General features: G+C 43.9%; 1 protein-coding gene across 3 annotated transcripts in view; it reads left to right on the forward strand.

Annotated features, from left to right (window-relative positions):
• CWF19L1 (CWF19 like cell cycle control factor 1) overlaps nt 1-20690 on the forward strand; it is a 131108-nt gene that overhangs the window by 11784 nt on the left and 98634 nt on the right. For all 3 annotated transcript variants that reach the window (XM_075013480.1, XM_075013482.1, XM_075013481.1), the window contains one exon: nt 14403-14617. In XM_075013480.1, coding sequence (XP_074869581.1) covers nt 14403-14617 — 215 coding nt within the window. The remainder of the gene's footprint in view (nt 1-14402; nt 14618-20690) is intronic.

The following is a 20690-nucleotide window of genomic DNA, read 5'->3' on the forward strand; positions in this document are numbered from 1 at the left end:
GTATAATACAGACACTGAGATCAGGTCAGCTGAAGGGACTTGCCTTAGCATGCAAATGCACGGCCACAATGGGAACTGAACCTCTGATAAATCTGTTTTTATTCTGTATAAAGTTTTATATAAGATAAGCTCATGTTCACCCTCTTTCTCAGGGTAGAGAGAGTTGCACAGACTCCTTGCCTTCTCCTCCCTCTCCTGATAACACTTATTTTGGGTTTTTTAATAAACAAAATTTATTTTATTAAATATAAATATAAACTATTTAAGTGATCATGGCTCTGTCTGCAATTGGCCAAAATTTCGAAATGGCCATGCTAATGGCCAAATCAGAGAATACTGATGGGGTGCTGAAATGAATATTAGCATTTCCTTTTTGAAAGGACCCTGCAAATGTCAGTCTCCTTTTTCCTAGGACCCACGTGTAGACGAGCTGCATGCGAGTGGAAAGTGGCAGTTTCGAAGTGCTACGGTCGGCAGACTGCTAATGAGGCGCTGAATATTCATTTCAGTGCCTCATTAGCATTCTCCGATTTGGCCATTAGCGTGGCCATTAAAGTTTTGGCCATGTCTAGACATGGCCTATAAGAGAGAACAGGCAAAACGGTGTAGGTTACAAAACCACACTGAACCAAAACACACAAGCTAACTTAATACACTAAGAAACTGGTCACAGACTATTTCCCCCTCAGTTATGCTGATAAATGTCTTTCACAGACTGAGTAGCCTCCCAGGCTGGGTTCTGTCCTTCTGTCCTTCTTCCATTCATTCTTAGAAGTTTCTAGCAGTTATCTTGGGTGATCAACAGGAGTGTCCTGGTGATTTGAAATCGCTCCTTTTGTTTGGCTTTTCACATTTATATAGATTTTGCCAAAGTTGTGAATCCTTTGCATTTGATTTAAACTTTTTCTCCCTTTCAGTGGAAATGTACAGCATCAAGATCAATCCCAACATCAGTGACATGGCCACATTTCATTGTAGGACCAATCATAGCCTTTTCTGCAAGGCTTACAGGGAAAACAAGCAGTCCTGTGGCACCTTAGAGACTATCAACTTTACTTTTTGTTGGTAAAACACACTTCCTTAGATGAAAGAATGAGGAGGGAAAACAGAATCCAGGATTTATATAGCAGGCAGGTGGGGGAGAAGGAAAGAGAAGGCGGGGGTGGGGAGAGGAAGGGTTACGTGTCACTAGTAGGCCCAGTTAACGAAGCAAATTAGTAGGCTATGTGTCATTCCTGTGAACATCAAAGGTGGGGAAATTGTTCTTCTAATGCATAATATAGAAGTGCATTCTTCAAGAAAACAATTTTACCACAAGATTAGAGGCAAACATCTGAATTGGAATTCATTTACAAATTTGACACATTTAACCTTGGCGTGAACAGAGATCTTAACAATCTAATGCATTACAAGGGCAATTTCTGTCCTTCCCCCCACCAGCAAGTCTAATAATAAATTTAGCAATGGACTGTTTTCTGAAGAAAAGTGAGTAATGAAAAGGAGTCAGTTGCCACTCACAGCAGAAGGACTGACCATGAGGATCCGAACAACGATTAAGAAAAAATACAGGAAACCACAAATTTACAAACCACAAATTTCAACTGGTTTTTGAACAGCCACATTGTTTGGTGTGTGGCAAAGTTCTGGCAAAGGAGAGCTTGAAACAGTCGAAAATGATCTAGCAGTTGCAGACATGGTACAGTTCTCTTCAAACAAAACCAGTGAATTTTTTTCAGTGAAAGCTGAGTGTCAGAAAGTCAGAAAACTGTACTGAGAACAGCAACTCCTGGTTAAATGAGAGAGCACCCTGGAGCTAGCTTGTGCTGTGTCATAATGGATAGTGAAAACTTCAAAACTGCACACTACTGGAGATTTTTTTTCTATCATGTGCCAAGAAAATGATTTTAATTATGTTGGCGCAAGGTGCGGCAATGCATATTGATTTGATTCCCCTGCCTGTTACCAGGTGTAATCATAGTATTGCACGTGACATGACTGAACAAGTGACTGCCAAAATCAGGTGAAGTTCTTTTTTTCTGTTCCAGTTTTACTTGAAACTATGGATTTTTCCAGAGCTGCTCAAATACTGATATAGATAAAATAGGAGAATGACAAAGGGGGGAAAAAGAAAGAATTTCTGATGTGCTGGTCGTTATCAAGGAGTGCTGCAGGGGAACAGCTCTTTGCACTTTTGGATGCTTTTGTCTGTTGTTCTGGCTTGGAATGGCAGCGCTGTGAATTTGCAGTAGCGGTGCTCATGCAATGACTAGATAAACAATGTCCTGGTCATCTAAGTTCAGGTTGCTGCACTGCAAGCAGTTTGGATTTACTGTGTTATACACAGGCAAGTCCTACTTGCTCAAAAAATCCACCCATTCTCCATTAAGCTGTTCTCATGGCCAGCTTCATCAAGGGTAGTTCAGAGTATAATTTTGTGAGATGAGATCAGAGCTGTGCACCGTCAGTTGATATGTACATAAGAGTTTTAGTGGTTGTCTCTGGGAAAAATTCTCAATCCTGCTTGAACAGAGAGAGGAAGTGAATATTTTTCTTTCAGATTGTAATTCACCTCTGGCCAAAAGATTTTCAGATAAAATGTGGCTTGATTAGCTAGCTTGCCTGGCAGACATTTTTGAAAGCCTAAATGTGCTCATTTCCTGACTTCAGGAGTGAGACACTTGCATCTTTTCTTTCATGGACAAAACTAGCAGTTGTCTCCAGAAAATTTTCTTGTGGCATGCCATGCAATTTTGAAGTATTTTTTATTTTTATTTTTTTTAAACTGGATGACTCTTTGGATCAACATGCCTTGCCCAAAGCATGACTTGCAACCTATTATCATAAGCCACCTGAGAAGCCTTAAACTGCAGCTTCATGAGTATTTTCCTGGAAAGCTGGTTTCGTACTTCTTCCCACAGGTCCTGGGTGGTCAGTCTGCCCTAATTTGATATGCAATGATCTGTGGCACCTTCTCCTTGACTGTTGGGTCCTTCCTCTAGTATCTGGTCTGAGGATGATGTTCATAATTACCTCCCTGCATTCCTCACTTTGGCTCATGTAACAAGGGTAGATAAAATTTCACGAGTGCAGACCACTTCATTATTCTACCATACCATATTACAATATCCACGTCAGACCTAAGAACGCAGTAAGGACCATTAAGAATCTGTTTCTGCCTCAAAGTGGTTTGACAGAATATACAATGTATATTCAAGTTTAGTACATCAGGGCTTGAATACTTAGAAAATCATAGAATCATAGAATACTAGGACTGGAAGGGACCTCAAGGGGCCATCGAGTCCACCCCCCTGTCCCAATGGCAGGACCAAGTACTGTCTAAACCATCCCTGATAGACATTTATCTAACCTGTTCTTATTTATTTCCAGCGATGGAGATTCCACAACCTCCCTTGGCAATTTATTCCACTGTTTGACCACCCTGACAGTTAGGAACTTTTCCTAATGTCCAACCTAAACCTCCCTTGCTGCAGTTTAAGTCCATTGCCTCTTGTTCTATCTTCAGAGGCCAAAAAGAACAAGTTTTCTCCCTCCTCCTTATGACACCCTTTTAGGTACCTGAAAACCGCTATTATGTTGCCCCTCAGTCTTCTCTTTTCCAAACTAAACAAGCCCAGTTCTTTCAGCCTTTCTTCATAGGTCCCATTCTCTAGCCTTGTCGCTTCTTATCGCTCTTTTCTGGACCCTCTCTAATTTCTCCACATCTTTCTTGAACTGCGGTGCCCAGAACAGGACAAAGTACTCCAGCTGAGGCCTAACCAGCTCAGAGTAGAGCGGAAGAATAACTTCTTGTGTCTTGTTCACAACACTCCTGTTAATGCATCCCAGAATCGTGTTTGCTTTTTTTGCAACTGTTGACTCATATTTAGCTTATGGTCCACTATAACTCCTAAATAAATAAATAAAAATATACATTTAAACTTTAAAATAGGAAATGGGAACTTTCTACTACGAGCTCACTCCTCCCATTAAGTGCACATTTATTTTTATTTTTTACTTCAGCATTTAAAGATTGTCTTGCAGTTGTAGTCTGAATTTACATAAGAACGGCCATACTGGGTCAGACCAAAGGTCCATCCAGCCCACTATCCTGTCTGCCAACAGTGGCCAGTGCCAGGTGCCCCAGAGGAGGTGAACCGAAGACAATGATCAAGCGATTTGTCTCCTGCCATCTGTCTCCAGCCTTTGACTAAAGGCTAGGGGCACCATACTTTACCCTTGGCTAATAGCCATTTATGGACCTAACCTCCAAAAATTTATCAAGCTCTTTTTTAAACTCTTTTAGAGTGCTGGCCTTCACAGCCTCCTCTGGCAAGGAGTTCCACAGGTTGACTGTGCGCTGTGTGAAGAAAAAATGTCTTTTATTAGTTTTGAACCTACTACCCATTAATTTCATTTGGTGTCCTGTAGTTCTTATATTATAGGAACAAGTAAATAACTTTTCAATATTCACTTTCTCCACACCATTCATGATTTTATATACCTCTATCATATCGACCCTCAGTCTCCTCTTTTCTAGACTGAAAAGTCCCAGTCTCTCTAGCCTCTCCTCATATGGGACCCTTTCCAAACCCCTAATCATTTTAGTTGCCCTTTTCTGAACTTTTTCTAACACCAGTATATCTTTTTTGAGGTGAGGAGACCACATCCGCACGCAGTACTCAAGATGTGGGCGTACCATAGTTTTATATAGGGGAAGTAAGATATTCTTCGTCTTATTCTCTATCCCTTTTTTAATAATTCCTAACATCCCATTTGCTTTACTGACTGCCGCTGCACACTGCATGCATGTTTTCAGAGAACTATCCACCCTAATTCCAAGATCCCTTTCCTGATCTGTTGTATCTAAATTTGCCCCCATCACATTGTATGTATAATTGGGGTTATTTTTCCCAATGTGCATTACCTTACACTTACCCACATTAAATTTCATTTGCCATTTTGCTGCCCAATTACTCAGTTTGCTGAGATCTTTCTGAAGTTCTTCACAGTCTACTTTGGTTTTGACTATCCTGAACAGCTTGATATCATCTGCAAACTTTGCCACCTCACTGCTTACTCCTTCCTCTAGATCATTGATGAACAAGTTGAACAGGATTGGTCCCACGACTGACCCTTGGGGAACACCACTAGTTACCCCCCTCCATTGTGAAAATTTACCATTTATTCCAACCCTTTGTTTCCTGTCTTTTAACCAGTTTCCAATCCACGAAAGGATCTTTCCTCCTATCCCATGACCACCTAATTTACATAAGAGCCTTTGGTGAGGGACCTTGTCAAAGGCTTTCTGGAAATCTAAGTATATTATGTCCACTGGATCCCCCTGTCCGCATGTTTGTTAACCCCTTCAAAGAACTCTAATAGATTAGTAAGACATGACTTCCCTCTACAGAAACCATGCTGACTTTTGCCCAACAAATCATGTTCTTCTACGTGTCTGACAATTTTATTCTTTACTGTTGTTTCTACTAATTTGCCTGGTACTGATGTTAGACTTACCAGTCTGCCAGGGTCTCCTGCAGAGCCCTTTTTAAATATTGGCGTTATATTAGCTGTCTTCCAATCATTGGGTACCGAAGCTGATTTAAAGGATAGGTTACAAACCACCGTTAATAGTTCTGCAATTTCACATCTGAGTTCTTTCAGAACCCTTGGGTGAATACCGTCTGGTCCCGGAGACTTGGGACTGTTTAGTTTGTCAATTAGTTCCAAAACCTCCTCTCATGACACTTCAATCTGGGACAGTTCCTCAGATTTGTCACCTATAAAGGACGGCTCAGATTTGGGAATCTCTCTAACATCCTCAGCTGTGAAGACTGAAGCAAAGAAATCATTTAGTTTTTCCGCAATGGCATTATCTTCCTTGATTGCTCCTTTTATGTCTCTATCGTCCAGGGGCCCCTCTGCTTTTTGAGCAGGCTTCCTGCTTCTAATGTACTTAAAAAACATTTTACTGTTGTTTTTTGAATTTATGGTAACTGTTCCTCAAAATCTTTTTTGGCTTTTTTTATTACATTTTTACACTTAATTTGGCAGTGTTTATGTTCCTTTCTATTTTCCTTAGTAGGATTTGACTTCCACTTTTTAAAGGATGCCTTTTTATCTCTCACTGACTCTTTTACATGGTTGTTAAGCCATGGTGGCTCTTTTTTAGGTCTCTTACTGTGTTTTTTAATTTGGGGTATACATTTAAGTTGGGCCTCTAATATGGTGTCCTTGAAAAGTTTCCATGCAGCCTGCAGGGATTTTACTTTAGTTACTCTACCTGTTAATTTCTCTTTAACTAACCTCCTCATTTTTGTATAATTCCCTTTTTTGAAATTAAATGCCAGAGTGTTGGACTGCTGGGGTGTTCCTCCCAACACGGGAATATTAAACGTTATTATATTATGGTCACTCTTCCCAAGCGGTCCTGTAATAGTTACTTCTTGGACCAGATCCTGCGTTCCAGTCAGTACTAGATAAAGAATTGCCTCTCCCCTTGTGGGTTCCTGTACCAGCTGCTCCAAGAAGCAGTCATTTAAGGCATCGAGAAATTTTATCTCTGAATCCCATCCTGAGGTGACATGTACCAGTCAGTATGGGGATAATTGAAATCCCCTATTACTGAATTTTTTATTTTAATAGCCTCTCTAATCTCCCTTAACATCTCAGCATCACTATCACTGTCCTGGTTAGGTGGTCGATAATATATTCCTAGTGCCATAGTCCTATTAGAGGAAGGAATTGATATCCATAATGATTCTATGGAACAATTTGATTCATTTAGGATTTTTACTTCGAGTCTATATTATCTTTCACATATAGTACCACTCCACCACCCACACGACCCGTTCTGTCTTTCCGATACATTTTATATCCCGGTATGATTGTCTTCATTCCACCAGCAAAACAAAAAGCAGTCAAGTAGCACTTTAAAGACTAGCAAAATAGTTTATTAGGTGAGCTTTCGTGGGACAGACCCACTTCTTCAGACCATAGCCAGACCAGAACAGACTCAATATTTAAGGCACAGAGAATCAAAAACAGAAAGCAAGGAGAACAAATCCGAAAAAGATAATCAAGGTGAGTGAATCAAAGAGTGGAGGGGTGGGGGGGAAGGTCAAGAATTAGATTGAGCCAAGTATGCAGACGAGCCCCTATAGTGACTCAGAAAGTTCCTATCATGATTTAAACCATGTGTTAATGTGCCAAATTTGAATATAAAAGCCAGCTCGGCTGCTTCCCTTTCCAGAACGGTGCGATAATTCCTTTTCAGTAACACACATACCTTTAGGTCATTGACAGAATGCCCCATTCCATTAAAATGTTGACTAACTGGTTTGTGGCTCTGGAGTGTTTTGATGTCTGATTTGTGCCCGTTGACCCTTTGTCTAAGGGAGTTAGAAGTCTGTCCAATATACAAAGCATCTGGGCATTGTTGGCACATGATGACATATATGATGTTAGTAGAGGAGCATGAGAAAGTCGATTACAACATGCAAGAGATACATTTCCTGGACACAACAGTGCTAATCAAGGATGGCCTGATCAGCACCACACTATATCGAAAACCTACGTAGCTACACCCTTCTAGTTTCCATCCTGCACATGTGACTAGATCCATTCTTTACAGTCAAGCTCTTAGATGGAATCGCATTTGCGCTGATCCAACTGACAGAGACCAAAAACTACAAGAACTTTACCAAATATTCATAAACCTGAATTACCCACCAGGAGAAGTAAAAAAACAAATCGACAGGGCCAGATGAATACCCAGAGACCAGCTACTTCAAGATCGGCCCAAAAAATCCAAGAACAGAACACCTCTGGTCATCACCTACAGCCCCCAACTCAGACCACTGCAACGAATTATTAAAGACCTACAACCTATCCTTAATCAGGATGCTACACTCCAGAAGGCCCTGGGTGACATGCCTGTTCTCTCCTACAGACAACCTCCCAACCTCATGAGGATCCTCACTAACAGCCACAGTCTATACCCCGGGAACACCAGTCCTGGAACCTTTCCCTGGAACAAAGCCCGCTGCCAGCTTTGTCCCCATATCTTCTCTGGAAATACCATCACTGGACCTAACCAGGTTACTCACAGAATCACGGGCACTTTCTCATGCTCCTCTACTAACATCATATATGCCATCATGTGCCAATAATGCCCAAATGCTTTGTATATTGGACAGACTTCTAACACCCTTAGACAAAGGGTCAACGGGCACAAAACAGACATCAAAACACTCCAGAGCCACAAACCAGTTAGTCAACATTTTAATGGAATGGGGCATACTGTCAATGACCTTAGGTATGTGTGTTACTGAAGAGGAATTATCGCACCGTTCTGGAAAGGGAAGCAGCCGAGCTGGCTTTTATATTCAAATTTGGCACATTAACACATGGTTTAAATCGTGATGGGAACTTTCTGAGTCACTATAGGGGCTCGTCTGCATACTTGGCTCAATCTAATTCTTGACCTTCCCCCCCACCCCTCCTCTCTCTGATTCGCTCACCTTGATTATCTTTTTCTGATTTGTCCTCCTTGCTTACTGTTTTTGGTTCTCTGTGCCTTAAATATTGAGTCTGTTCTGGTCTGGCTATGGTCTGAAGAAGTGGGTCTGTCCCACGAAAGCTCACCTAATAAACTATTTTGCTAGTCTTTAAAGTGCTACTTGACTGCTTTTTGTTTTGATAGTGTATAGACTAGCACGGCTTCCTCTCTGTTACTTCTCATTCCACCAGGTTTCTGTGATGCCTATTATGTCAATCTCCTCCTTTGATATGAGGTACTCTAGTTCACCCATCTTATTAGACAGATTTCTAGCATTTGTGTAAAAGCACTTTAAAAAACTACCACTATCTATATGTCTGCCCATCACTGATGTGTTGGATTTTTTTTTTATATGTGACTGTTTCTCATCTGATCTGGCCCATACTTTACCATCTCCCATCTTCTCTTTCTGACTGAGTTCTAGAGAATCTCTATCAATGGAGTCTCGCCTAAGAGAAGTCTCCATCCGATCCACGTGCTCCCGTGCACCAATTGGCTTTCCCCCATCTCTTAGTTTAAAAACTGCTCTACGACCTTTTTAATGTTTAATGCCAGCAGTCTGGATCCACCTTGTTTTAGGTGGAGCCCATCGTTCCTGTATAGGCTCCCCCTACCCCAAAAGTGTCCCCAGTTCCTAATAAATCTAAACCCTTCCTCCCTACACCATCGTCTCATCCACGCATTGAAACTCTGAAGCTCTGCCTGTCTACCTGGCCCTGCACGTGGAACTGGAAGCATTTCTGAGAATGCTACCACAGAGGTCCTGGATTTCAGTCTCCTTCCTAGCAACCTAAATTTGGCTTCCAGGACATCTCTCCTACCCTTCCCTATGTCATTGGTACCTACATGTACCACGACCACCGGCTCCTCCCCAGCACTGCATATAAGTCTATCTGGATGCCTTGAAAGATCCGCAGCCTTCGCACCAGGCAGGCAAGTCACCATACGGTTCTCCTGGTCATCACAAACCCAACTATCTATATTTCTAATGATCGAATCCCCCACTGCTAACACCTGCCTCTTCCTAACAACGGGTGTTTCCTCCCCTGGAGAGGTATCCTCGGCACGAGAGGATACCATAGCACCCTCTGGAAGGAGGGTCCCAACTATGGAATGGTTTCCCTCTGCTCCCATTGACTGCTCTCTTTCCCCGAGCCTTTCATCCTCCTTAACAGCATCAGGGCTGTCAGGCTGGAGATGGGACAGCCCTACTATGTCCTGGAAAGCCTCATCAACATAGCTCTCTGCCTCCCTTAGCTTCTCCAGTTCAGCCACCCTGGCCTCCAAAGCCCGCACTCGGTCTCTGAGGGTCAGGAGCTCCTTGCATCGAGTGCACACATACACCACCTGCCCACAGGGTAGGTAATCATACATATTACACTCGACACAATAAACAGGATAGCCCCCGCTGTGCTGCTGGGCTTCTGCCTCCGTTGCCTGCTCTGATTTGATTTAATTTAATTTAATTTAATTTAATTATTATATATGGGGATTGTAAGTAAATGCTTCAGATGAGGATTATAAAAATTTATGTTTAAGGGCAATAGAATAACTAGCTCCCTCTAAGCTCCCCTCTCAGAACTCCCTCCTGTTAGCAATCACCCTGTTCACAGGCTCCCTGGTCGCCTGCCAGCAGGGTTTATATGCTCTGGCTTTCCTGATAGCCCCTCCCTCTGACTACAGCTCAGCTCAGCCAATCAGCACACAGTGTTCCAGTTCAAACCTAATCAAGGCTAACAGCTTCCAGCTGCCACCCTGAGCACACAGCCTTTCAAACAAACAGACAGCTCAGCACTCCAAACGCCAAACAAACGGACAGACACAAGCCCAAAACCCCCAAACACAAAGAGCCACACACTACAGAGAGCCACTTACCCCAAGCTGCTGTGGTTTGCCTTCTCCTCCTCCAGGAGAGCCCTCTTAAAACTCCCTCCTGTTAGCAGTCACCCTGTTCACAAGCACCAGGTCACAGGCATTTAAATATTTAATGGCTATGTTTTGTTGTACAGCCTTGTAGTGCACTTTGTATGAATATTTTAAAAGTTTGATCATTTAAATGTTCTAGATTCACTGAGGTAACAGAGGACACCAGGGTCCTGCATTCATTTTTGTTGTCAGAAGGGCATTGCTGTGCAATGAAATTTGAGTACCCCTACATGTCTATTTGGCTGAAATAAAATCCAGCTCTGTCACAACTCTGCCACAAATCACCGGATGCAGAATGAATTTTCTTATATGCCCTGATGTGCATAGTCCCACATCATCTAAATTTTATGTGCACCAATATGCATTCCACACATGAGCATAAAAAACAGATGGAATGCTGAGTATCACCATTTTCCCAGAGAGTTCCACCAATTGCTTTTATACAGTTTGAGTATCTCATTGAGGACTGGAGCACGGAGCTCTATAGTATCAGGAGAAGGAGAGCATCTCTCAGTGGTGAAGGAACAGGTTAAGGGCATTTTTTGAAAGCTGGACGTACGCAAGCCCATAGGGCCAAATCTAATGCATCTGAGGGTGCTGAGAGAGTTGTCTGACGTGATTGCAGCACAGCAATTGTGGAAGGTCTTGGATGACAAGCACCACATTTGCATTTTTCCAATCTTTTAACAAGTGAAGAAGGAGAATTCCTGGAACTATAGACAGTTCAGAGTCACCTCATTTCCTGGAAGAATCATGGAGCAGGTCCTCAAAGACTCCATTTTGAAACTCTTGGAGGAAAAGTATGTGAACAGGAACAGTCACCGTGCATTCACCAAGGTCAAGCCATGTCTGACCAGCCTGGTTGCCACCTGTGATGAGATAACTGGCTCTGTGGATAAGGGGAAAGTGGTGGATGTGATATACCCTGACTTCAGCAAAGTTTTTGTTACATTTTCCAATAGTATTCTTCATCATCATCAATAACTGTGGGCTCAGCGCCCATTGGTATCTGATGCCTCTCTCACTATTTCCTTCCATCTTTCCCTGTCCAGTGCAGAGTGGCTTAGTTTCTATAGACTAGCACCACACCAATCTACTATATCATCTATCCATTCTCTGTAGGGTCTGCCTCTCCCATTCAACCTTCCATTATTCCGAATACAGGGTCTTGATTTTTCGTTCGTTGTTCATTCTGCAAATATGTCCAAATAGTTGTAGCTTCTGTTTTACAGCCTTCTGCAGCAGGTTCTCTTTCGGCTGTATCTTTTTATATATTTCCTCATTGGTGACCTTCTGCATCCATCCTATTCTCAGAATCTTTCTATAACAACTCCTTTCGAAAGCCAGTATTCTTCTTTTCAAATCCTTTATTATCACCCGTCTCACATCCGAACAACATGCTGCTGAATACACACATTTTCAAGATGCTCAGCTTCATTCCTAAGCTAATCGCTTTGCGTTCTAGATCTTGTCCATTGCCTTTTGTCCATCTTGTCCATCACTTTTGCTATTTTAGTCGCTATTTCTTTCTACAGGCTAGATCAGATGTTATGTTGCTCCCCAGATATGTGAACTTCTCTGCATTTTCTAGTTCAATATCATCAACGCTGATCCTCCTTCCTATTTCCTTATTTCCAAATACCATTGATTTTGTTTTCTTTCCAGCAAGCTAAAATAGCATGGCTTGGACTAATGAACTGTAAAGTCGATAGAAAGCTGGCTAGATCATTGGAATCAACAACTAGTGATCAGTGACTTGATATCTAGGTGGCAGCTGGTATCAAGCAGAGTGCCCCTGATGTTTTTGCTGGTGCTGACTAATGCTCACTACCTTCATAAATGATCTTGATGGCGTAGATTGCCCCCTTAGCAAGTTTGCAGGTAACTTTAAGCTGAGGGGCGAGGTACATACACTGGAGGGTAAGGAAAGGGTCTAGAGTGAGCTAACAAATCGCAGGAGTGAGCCAAAAGGAATCTAATGGAAGCTCAACAAGGATGAGTGCAGAGTCCTGCATTTATTATGGATGAATTCTATGCACTGCTACAGGCTGGAGACTGATTGACTACGTGGCAGTTCTGCAGAAAAGGACTTGGGGATTAAAGTGGATGAGAAGCTGGATGTGTGTCAGCACTTACACTGTTGTTGCCAAGAAGGCTAATGGCATATTGGGCTGCATTAATAGGGGTACTGCCAGCAGAAGAAGGGGGTGATTACTCCCCTCTATTCCACACTGGTGAGCCCACATCTACAGTATTGTGTCCAGTTTTGCCCCTCCCGCCCGCACACAGGAAGGATGTGTACAAATTGGAGATGGTCCAGCAGCGAGACTGAAGTAACTGGGCTTATTTAGTCTGCAGAAAAGAAGAATGAGGGATAGCAACCTTCAACTACATGAAGGACGGGGAAGTTGGAGAGTTGTAGACTGGATATTAGAAAACATTCTTTCACTAGAAGAATGGTGAAGCACTGGGATGGGTTACCTAAGGAAGCATTGGAACCTTCATCCTTGGAGGTTTTCAAGAGTAGGCTTCACAAAATCCTGGTTGGAATGATTTAATTAGAGTTGGTCCTGGTTTGAGCAAGGGCTTGGACTTGATCAGGGATGAGCAAACTTTTTATGCTGGGGCTCACTTTTCATTGCTGCAATTAGCAGCCCCCACACCGCCCCCAGTCTGTCTGATGTAATCCAAACTAAAAGAATTTTCGGTCACGTTCATATGGGGGGGAAAAACAACTTTTGGCATGTGTAAGAAAAAAAGTATTTAGAATGTAAAAACAGTAACATATTTCAACATTTTTAAAGAGATAGATGAGCCTGAGACTTTGCAGCCGATCATGCTGTGCCTCCCTTCTGAAATGTCACACCCTCCCTCCCTCGAAGGGGTCTGCCCCCTATTTTGTGCACCCCTTGACTAAATGATCTCCTGAGATATTTTCCAGCCCTTCTCTTCTATGATTCTATGAATGGTAATTATGACCAGTGTTCCCTCTAATCTTTTCCATCCATGTGCAAATTTTTCCTGTCCGTGAGGGGAATAATTTTTTTTGTGTGTGAAGGCGTTTGTGAATGTGCGCCACCAACAGAAACAAAACTTTGCTGTGTGAACTCTGCTAATCAACAGGTTGTACAGAGGTGAGACATGGGTGATAACAAAAGACTCGAAGAGAAGAATATTGGTGTTCTAAAGAAAGATCCTGAGAATAGGATGTGGAATTTGTATAGGAAGATATAGCCGAAAGAGAACCTACTGCGGAAGGTTATAAAATGCAGGTTACAGCTATTTGGGCATATTTGCAGAATGATTGAAGAACCAAGATCCTGGTATTCAGCATAGTGGATGGCTCGAATAGGAGAGGCAGACCCCACAGAAAATGGGGAGATGATACAGTAGATTGGTGTGGAGCTAGTCCACAGAAACTAAGGCACTCCGCACTGGACAGGGAAAGATGGAAGGAAGTAGTGAGAGAGGCATCGGACACCAATGGGTGCTGAGCCCATGGTTGATGTTGATGATGATGATGATGATTTCAAATCTCTATTGTTAGAAGGGGAATAAACAAGCAGTCCTGTGGCACCTTTAAAGGCTAACAAATTTATTAGGTGACCTTTTTGTGGATAAGACCTACTTCATCAGATTCATCTCTGAGTCTTTAGGGTTGTTTGTTTTCTGGTGGGGAGGGGAACAAATTAGGGGACTATTTGATACTTGTTTTTGTTTCTAAATGGGAGAGGTTTCTAGTCATTGAGCCAAATGCTGGAGAACTCACTCCAGTTAATGCATTACCAGAGCCAGTCAGTTTCCTCATAAGGAAAGACTGAATAAATAAGCAAGGACTGCAGAATTTGCCTGCTCTTAGCAGGCTATGCCTTAGCAATGCCTTATAATACTTAATTTCATTTGTGTGTTTCTACAGGTCGAAGAGGTATTTTCAGCAGCGCTTCAGGATTGCAGATTGCCTACCTGAGTGGTACAGAATCCCAGAGTGAGACAGCTCCTGCCTACAGTTTTAGCTCCAAGGATGTGGCAGAACTAAAAATATCTTTATTGTCTATTCAAAATTTCAAAGGTGTTGATATTTTGCTGACCTCCCCTTGGCCCCGAGATGTTGGGAATTTTGGAAATAAACCTGTAAGTATTCAATTTTTAGTCAAAATTGGCTAAGCGTGAAGTTTCACTGATTTTGTCTTCTCCCTGTAGCTGTTTGTAGATTTAAAAAACAAGAAAAATTGGTTTGTCAGACTGTTTTTTTGTTTTGAGGATGCTTATTTTGGATTTCCCATGTGTTCGAGCTCCTGAATTGGGTAAGTAGGGCCCCTGGTATGGTCTTGAGTTCACACAATTGAAGGGTCTTCTTTCTTGTGGACTACTTCTTTTCCACACTAGGATTGTTTGTGGTGCAAATCTGAACCATTTTTAATTCCAGTTAATCCTTTGAATCTTTTACTAGATGACTTGCCAATCTTGCAACATATATGTGAAATGGGTTGAATAATCTGATTTCCCCCACAGGCCTCTTGCAGACTGTTGTAACAAAACAAAACAGCAGTCATGTAGCACTTTGTTAGGTGATGAGCTTTCATGGGACAGACCCACTTCTTCAGATCTATAGAATTTCAAGCCCAGACTTCCAAAAAAAATTGCAATAAAAACTGACAAATCAGATACATAGCACTGAAGGAGGAGGGTGAGGGGTGGGGGATGTTAAGTGTCTTGCCCGAGATAGTTACAAGTATCAAAGGAAGGGAAGCAGTCCCTGTAATGCATGAGATAATTGCTGTCCTTGTTCATGCCAGATGTTAATGTGTCAAATTTGAAAATGAACCCCAATTCACAAATCTCTCTATGTAATCTGCTTTTAAAGTCTCTTTGTTGTAAGATGCATATTCTCAGGTCTTTAACAGAATAGCCCACTCCATTGAAATGCCCACTGACTGGCTTATGTGTATTGAAATTCCTAATGTCTGCTCTGTGTCCATTCGTTCTTTGGCGAAGTGTTTGCCCAGCTTGTGCAGTGTACATTGTAGAGGGGCATTGCTGACACATGATGGTATGTCTAATATTGGTTGAGGTACAGGAGAACGAGCCCCTTATTTTGTAATTAATGTGGTTAGGTCCAGTGATGGTATCCCCAGAATAAATATGTGGCCGAAGTTGGCAATGGAGTTGGTTGGAAAGAAAAGTTGCAGGATTAGTATTACTATGATGTAGACTGTGATTGCTAGTGAGTATCTTCTTAGATTAGGAGGCTGTCTGTCGGAGAGGACAGACTTGTCACCTAGTGCCTTCCAGAGTGTAGGCATCATGACCTAGAGTAGGTTGTAATGAGGTTTTAATGATGTTCTGCAGGGGTTTGAACTGGGGGCTGTAGGTAATGGCAAGTAGTGTTCTGTTGTTGACCTTCTTAACCCTACCTTGAAGTAGCTGTTTCTGGGTATTCGTCTGGCCCTGTCAATCTGTTTTTTCACTTCTTCTGATGGGTAATTAAATTTTATGAATTCTTGGTAGAGATTTTGAAGTTTTCGATCTGTCAGTAGGATTAGAGCAGATGCGATTGTATCTAAGGCCTTGACTATGAACAATGGATTGTGTGGTGTGTGCTGGATGGAATCTGGAGGCATATAGGTAAGTGTAGCAATCAGTAGGTTTTTGGTAGAGAGTGGTGTCTATGTGGCCATCAGTGATTTGTACTGTGTTGTCCAGGAAACTTGTATCTCATGTGGAATGGTCAAGGCTGAGATTGATGGTCGGGTGCAGGTTGTTAAATTCTCTGTGGAATTCTTCTTGAGTCTCTTTGCTGTGCGTCCAAATGATAAAGATGTAATCAGTGTAGCGTAAGTAAAGGAGGGGTAACAGAACAACATCATAAGTTGTAACAGAAGCATACCTCTTTCTGGTTATGAGACACGTCTGCTTCCTCAGTTTGTCCACTATTGGTGGTCTTCCGTGAGCTCGTACATTGCAGAGGTGCTTTTGACTCTCTGGGAAAAAGTTATTTTTTCTTTTCTGAGGAAAGTCAAAATCTAACTAAATAAATTAGTCCTTCCAGCCCTCTCTGGGCTCTGAATAGTTCTTTAAGATTCCTCCCAGGGCTCAATAATCCACAGTCTTCCCTTGCCCTTTAAGAGGACAGTGCCATAGTAGGTAAGACTCTTTTTCTCTGGGTTTTGGCCCTAACCACTTGCTTCACTTTCTCTCGGCCGCTTCCTACATGGCCCGTTTGCCTGACAGCCATTGACTGCATAAGCAGGCACTATTGATCTGCTGCTGCATCAGCCTATCAGAGACAAGAGCCAAATGGAAGGCAGTCCTCTGCAGGACATGTGACCCACATGTGCCCCCAGATATGCTTTGCCTCTGCTCATAATATTTTGTAGACACCCTCTGCAGTCTTTAAGGACTCCCTAGGTTTCACAGACCCCGCATTGAGCACCACCACTCTAAACACTGTGGACTGTCCTTCTCCACTGATCCTGGATTTCTAACAGTGGTGGATAATTCCCAGAGAACATTTGCCAAGGGAGTCCTTTTGTCTGACACTTGCTAACCAGCTCAGTTTTATTGACACTTCTTTGACATGTTAGCAGAGGCACTTGGAGCTACTGAAAGTGCAAGAAGTTGTTTTCAGATCGGGGGGCATCAGTCCATATCAACATGTGCAGGAGCTTCTGGCTGTGTACAGTGCTTCCTGTTTTTCAGGACTGTATCAGAGACTCAGTGGTTCATTTATTTGAGTCATTTGGAATGAACACCACACCTTGCCTCCTATGCAATGAGAGGGAAGAACAGTGTACAGTGGCGTCTGAACAAATCCTCAACAGTAAAACTCCTCCACCAGGATGTGAAATGGAAGCAATTTTTAGAGCGTCTGTAACCCACAGAGTCCAAACCAGCTCTGTGTCTATCCAGGACATTTTTGAGCACTTATTGCACCTTTGGTCATTGAGGCTTGTGTTTAGTTAATTGAAAGTTCTCCTGGTAGCTGCATTGTATTTCTTTCCTCCTTTTAGGGAAGATCAGTTTTCTCCAATGCCATACTGTTTCAAAAGGGCTTCATCTACATCCTCCAGTTCAAGAGCCAGTTCCCCTGTGCACCCATACTGGCCTTCATTTGAACCTCTGTAAACTTGTCCCTTTCCACTTTTGTGTCAGAAAACTGCATTCCGGATAGTGGCAAGCTCCACAAGGAGAATGTGAGAGTTGTAGCCTCTGATGGCAGAGCTTCCGTATAAAGTAATCCCTCAGTTTCTGCAGAGGTGGCATTCTGGGCAACCTCACTATAAATTGAATTTCGCGTAAATTGGGGAGGGGTTGGAGGAGCAGGCATCTGGAGGAAGTGGGAGGCAGCCACGTGGCCCCCAGGGGCACACAGCTGCTTGTGGTGCCGGTTATCTCAGCTGGGGAGCCCCGCATGCAGACGGCTGTTCAAGTGACTGCCACCCCGACAGGAGCAGGAGAGCGCTCCTGTCAAGGCAGCAAGAGTGAAGCTGCTGCCTCTGACAGGAGCAGTTTCTCTGCTCCTGTCAGGGATGGCAGCCTGACTCATGGCTGCTGCTCCAACAACAGCAGTTTCTGGTTCCTGTTAGGGGCTGCAGTTGTTGTGTTAACCCAAGACACACGCAACTTGATTGTGCATATCTCAAGGGTTTACTGTACACAGTTCCTCAAAGCCAAAGTGACTTTATAATTGCAGTCAAAATTTTTGTTAAAAATAGATTCTGAATTTCATTTGAACCAAGTGATATATTTAGCTTTGTTCGTAAGTCACATTAATTCTTCTTTGAGTAGCGTCCCCCTGGGTGCTCCATTCTGGGTTTCAGAGCATCCTTGTGCTGGTGCTCAGAGATTCTTCTATAGCCATGGCTTCCCTTGGTATGCATGCACAGAAGCAGCTCCTCATGCTTCATGGTGCATGTGTGGCATGGGCTCCTTAGTTCCTTCTCTACCATCTTTGGCTGCAGGCAATGCCTCACTGCTGTCTGTAAAGAGACAGGCATTTAGTCAGTCAGTTCGTTAGCATTATCAGTTGTTACCCTAGTCCAAGTTCTTTGCCCTTGTTCTATTTTAGAAAAAAAGCTTGTAGTTAAATTTTGGCTGCGTCACTGCCATGCTGGGCTCCCCCGGTTTTAAGCAGTGCACCACGGCTACGTCTACACGTGCACCCAACTTCGAAATAGCTTATTTCGATGTTGCGACATCGAAATAGGCTATTTCGATGAATAACGTCTACACGTCCTCCAGGGCTGGCAACGTCGATGTTCAACTTCGACGTTGCTCAGCCCAACATCGAAATAGGCACAGCGAGGGAACGTCTACACGCCAAAGTAGCACACATCGAAATAAGGGAGCCAGGCACAGCTGCAGACAGGGTCACGGGGCGGACTCAACAGCAAGTCGCTCCCTTAAAGGGCCCCTCCCAGATACACTTTCATTAAACAGTGCAAGATCCACAGAGCCAACAACTAGTTGCAGACCCTGTATATGCAGCACGGACCCCCAGCTGCAGCAGCAGCAGCCAGAAGCCCTGGGCTAAGGGCTGCTGCCCACGGTGACCACAGAGCCCCGCAAGGGCTGGAGAGAGAGTATCTCTCAACCCCCCAGCTGATGGCCGCCATGGAGGACCCCGCTATTTCGATGTTGCGGGACGCGGATCGTCTACACGTCCCTACTTCGATGTTGAACGTCGAAGTAGGGCGCTATTCCCATCCGCTCATGGGGTTAGCGACTTCGACGTCTCGCCGCCTAACGTCGATTTCAACTTCGAAATAGCGCCCAACACGTGTAGACGTGACGGGCGCTATTTCGAAGTTACTGCCGCTACTTCGAAGTAGCGTGCACGTGTAGACGCAGCCCACATGTGACAACGTGATGCTCGCCTCTGATGGCCATGAGTCACGTAGTGCCTCAGTAAAGGCCACCAAACGCAATCCTGTGTACATTGTGCAAGTCTCATGGCGAGAGCCTGAAAAAATTGAGCTAATCAGTTCAAGACTTTCCTATATGAAGTCTTTACAGCCACCAGCCAGCTTTACAGCCACTTACCAGTGGCTAACTCTGTGGCCAAGATTGAGGACTCCAAATGTCTCTGGCCTCTAAAGAGTCTCTAGCAGTTGGTCTGGGTCCCTCTCCAGCCCATTCCTGGCCTCCAGTGCTGTCTACATGGGCTGCATCAGAAGGGAGAACCATCCTGGGCTCCCCAGCACCCTCAAAACAGGTGAATTCAGTACAGAAATGAAAACCTGCTTCTTCGGCACCCTCGGCACTGGCAAGTTCTCCACTGGCCAAGACGAAGTGGACGACATAAGTTCTGTGCCTACCACTGCACCTTCTAGAAAGTTCTCACTCCCTGCAAGTGAGTGCTTTGCTCAAGTCCAGAGTGGATACCACTCCCAATCGCCAGAGGAGATGATGTATCACCACAACAGGCACACAGCGTCGTTGACACTCTCAGCACTGGAGGGACCAGCACCAGGGGACTCAGTGCTGATGTTGGCACCAGCCAGTCACTGGCATGCACTGTCACCATCTCACTGGCACCGCTCATCACCTCGGCCGCCAGCTTCACCGTGCAGATCCCATCATTCGGCATCGTCATTTGCCTTTCAGGCTAGACCATTGACACCTGGTGCCAGATCTGAGGGTGCCCATGTCTTCTGATTTCAACACTGTAGCCCTGTTCATCCATGGCAGGATGTTTTACCAGTTCTGGTCACTGGGCCATAACATCCTCCTCCTCCATGGTTCGCCCATCAGTACCCCCAGCCAGAGCACTGGTGGTCCTCGTGGTCTGAACCAATGCAGTACCAGCGTACTCAGTCAGCACCATCCTCAGTGTCGGAGTTGTGCCTGCCATCGCTGCGACTATCTCCGGCACAGTTCCCTCCATTGGCGTGCCCTGGCACCGAAGGCTGTTTCTCCAAAGGGAGTGGGGCCTCCTCTTTTCACCCATCCTCTTTGTCACCAGATGATGTAGGTGCTCACCATGTCACCCCTTTCCACTGATGATGAAAAATCGTTCCAAGACCTCTTCTGCTGGGTGGTGCAATCCTTGGATAAGGACACGCATGAGGTCCCAGTAAAACAATATAGACCATTTCATATGATACAACCTCCATCGTCCTTAAGGGCGGTGCTACCTATGGATGACCCAGCTATGAGCCTGTGGCAAACTCCAGCATCTATTGCCCCCATCAGCAAATGGGTG

The sequence above is a fragment of the Carettochelys insculpta genome, chromosome 19, assembly GCF_033958435.1.
Source record: "Carettochelys insculpta isolate YL-2023 chromosome 19, ASM3395843v1, whole genome shotgun sequence".
In the NCBI taxonomy this organism is placed as follows: domain Eukaryota; kingdom Metazoa; phylum Chordata; order Testudines; family Carettochelyidae; genus Carettochelys; species Carettochelys insculpta.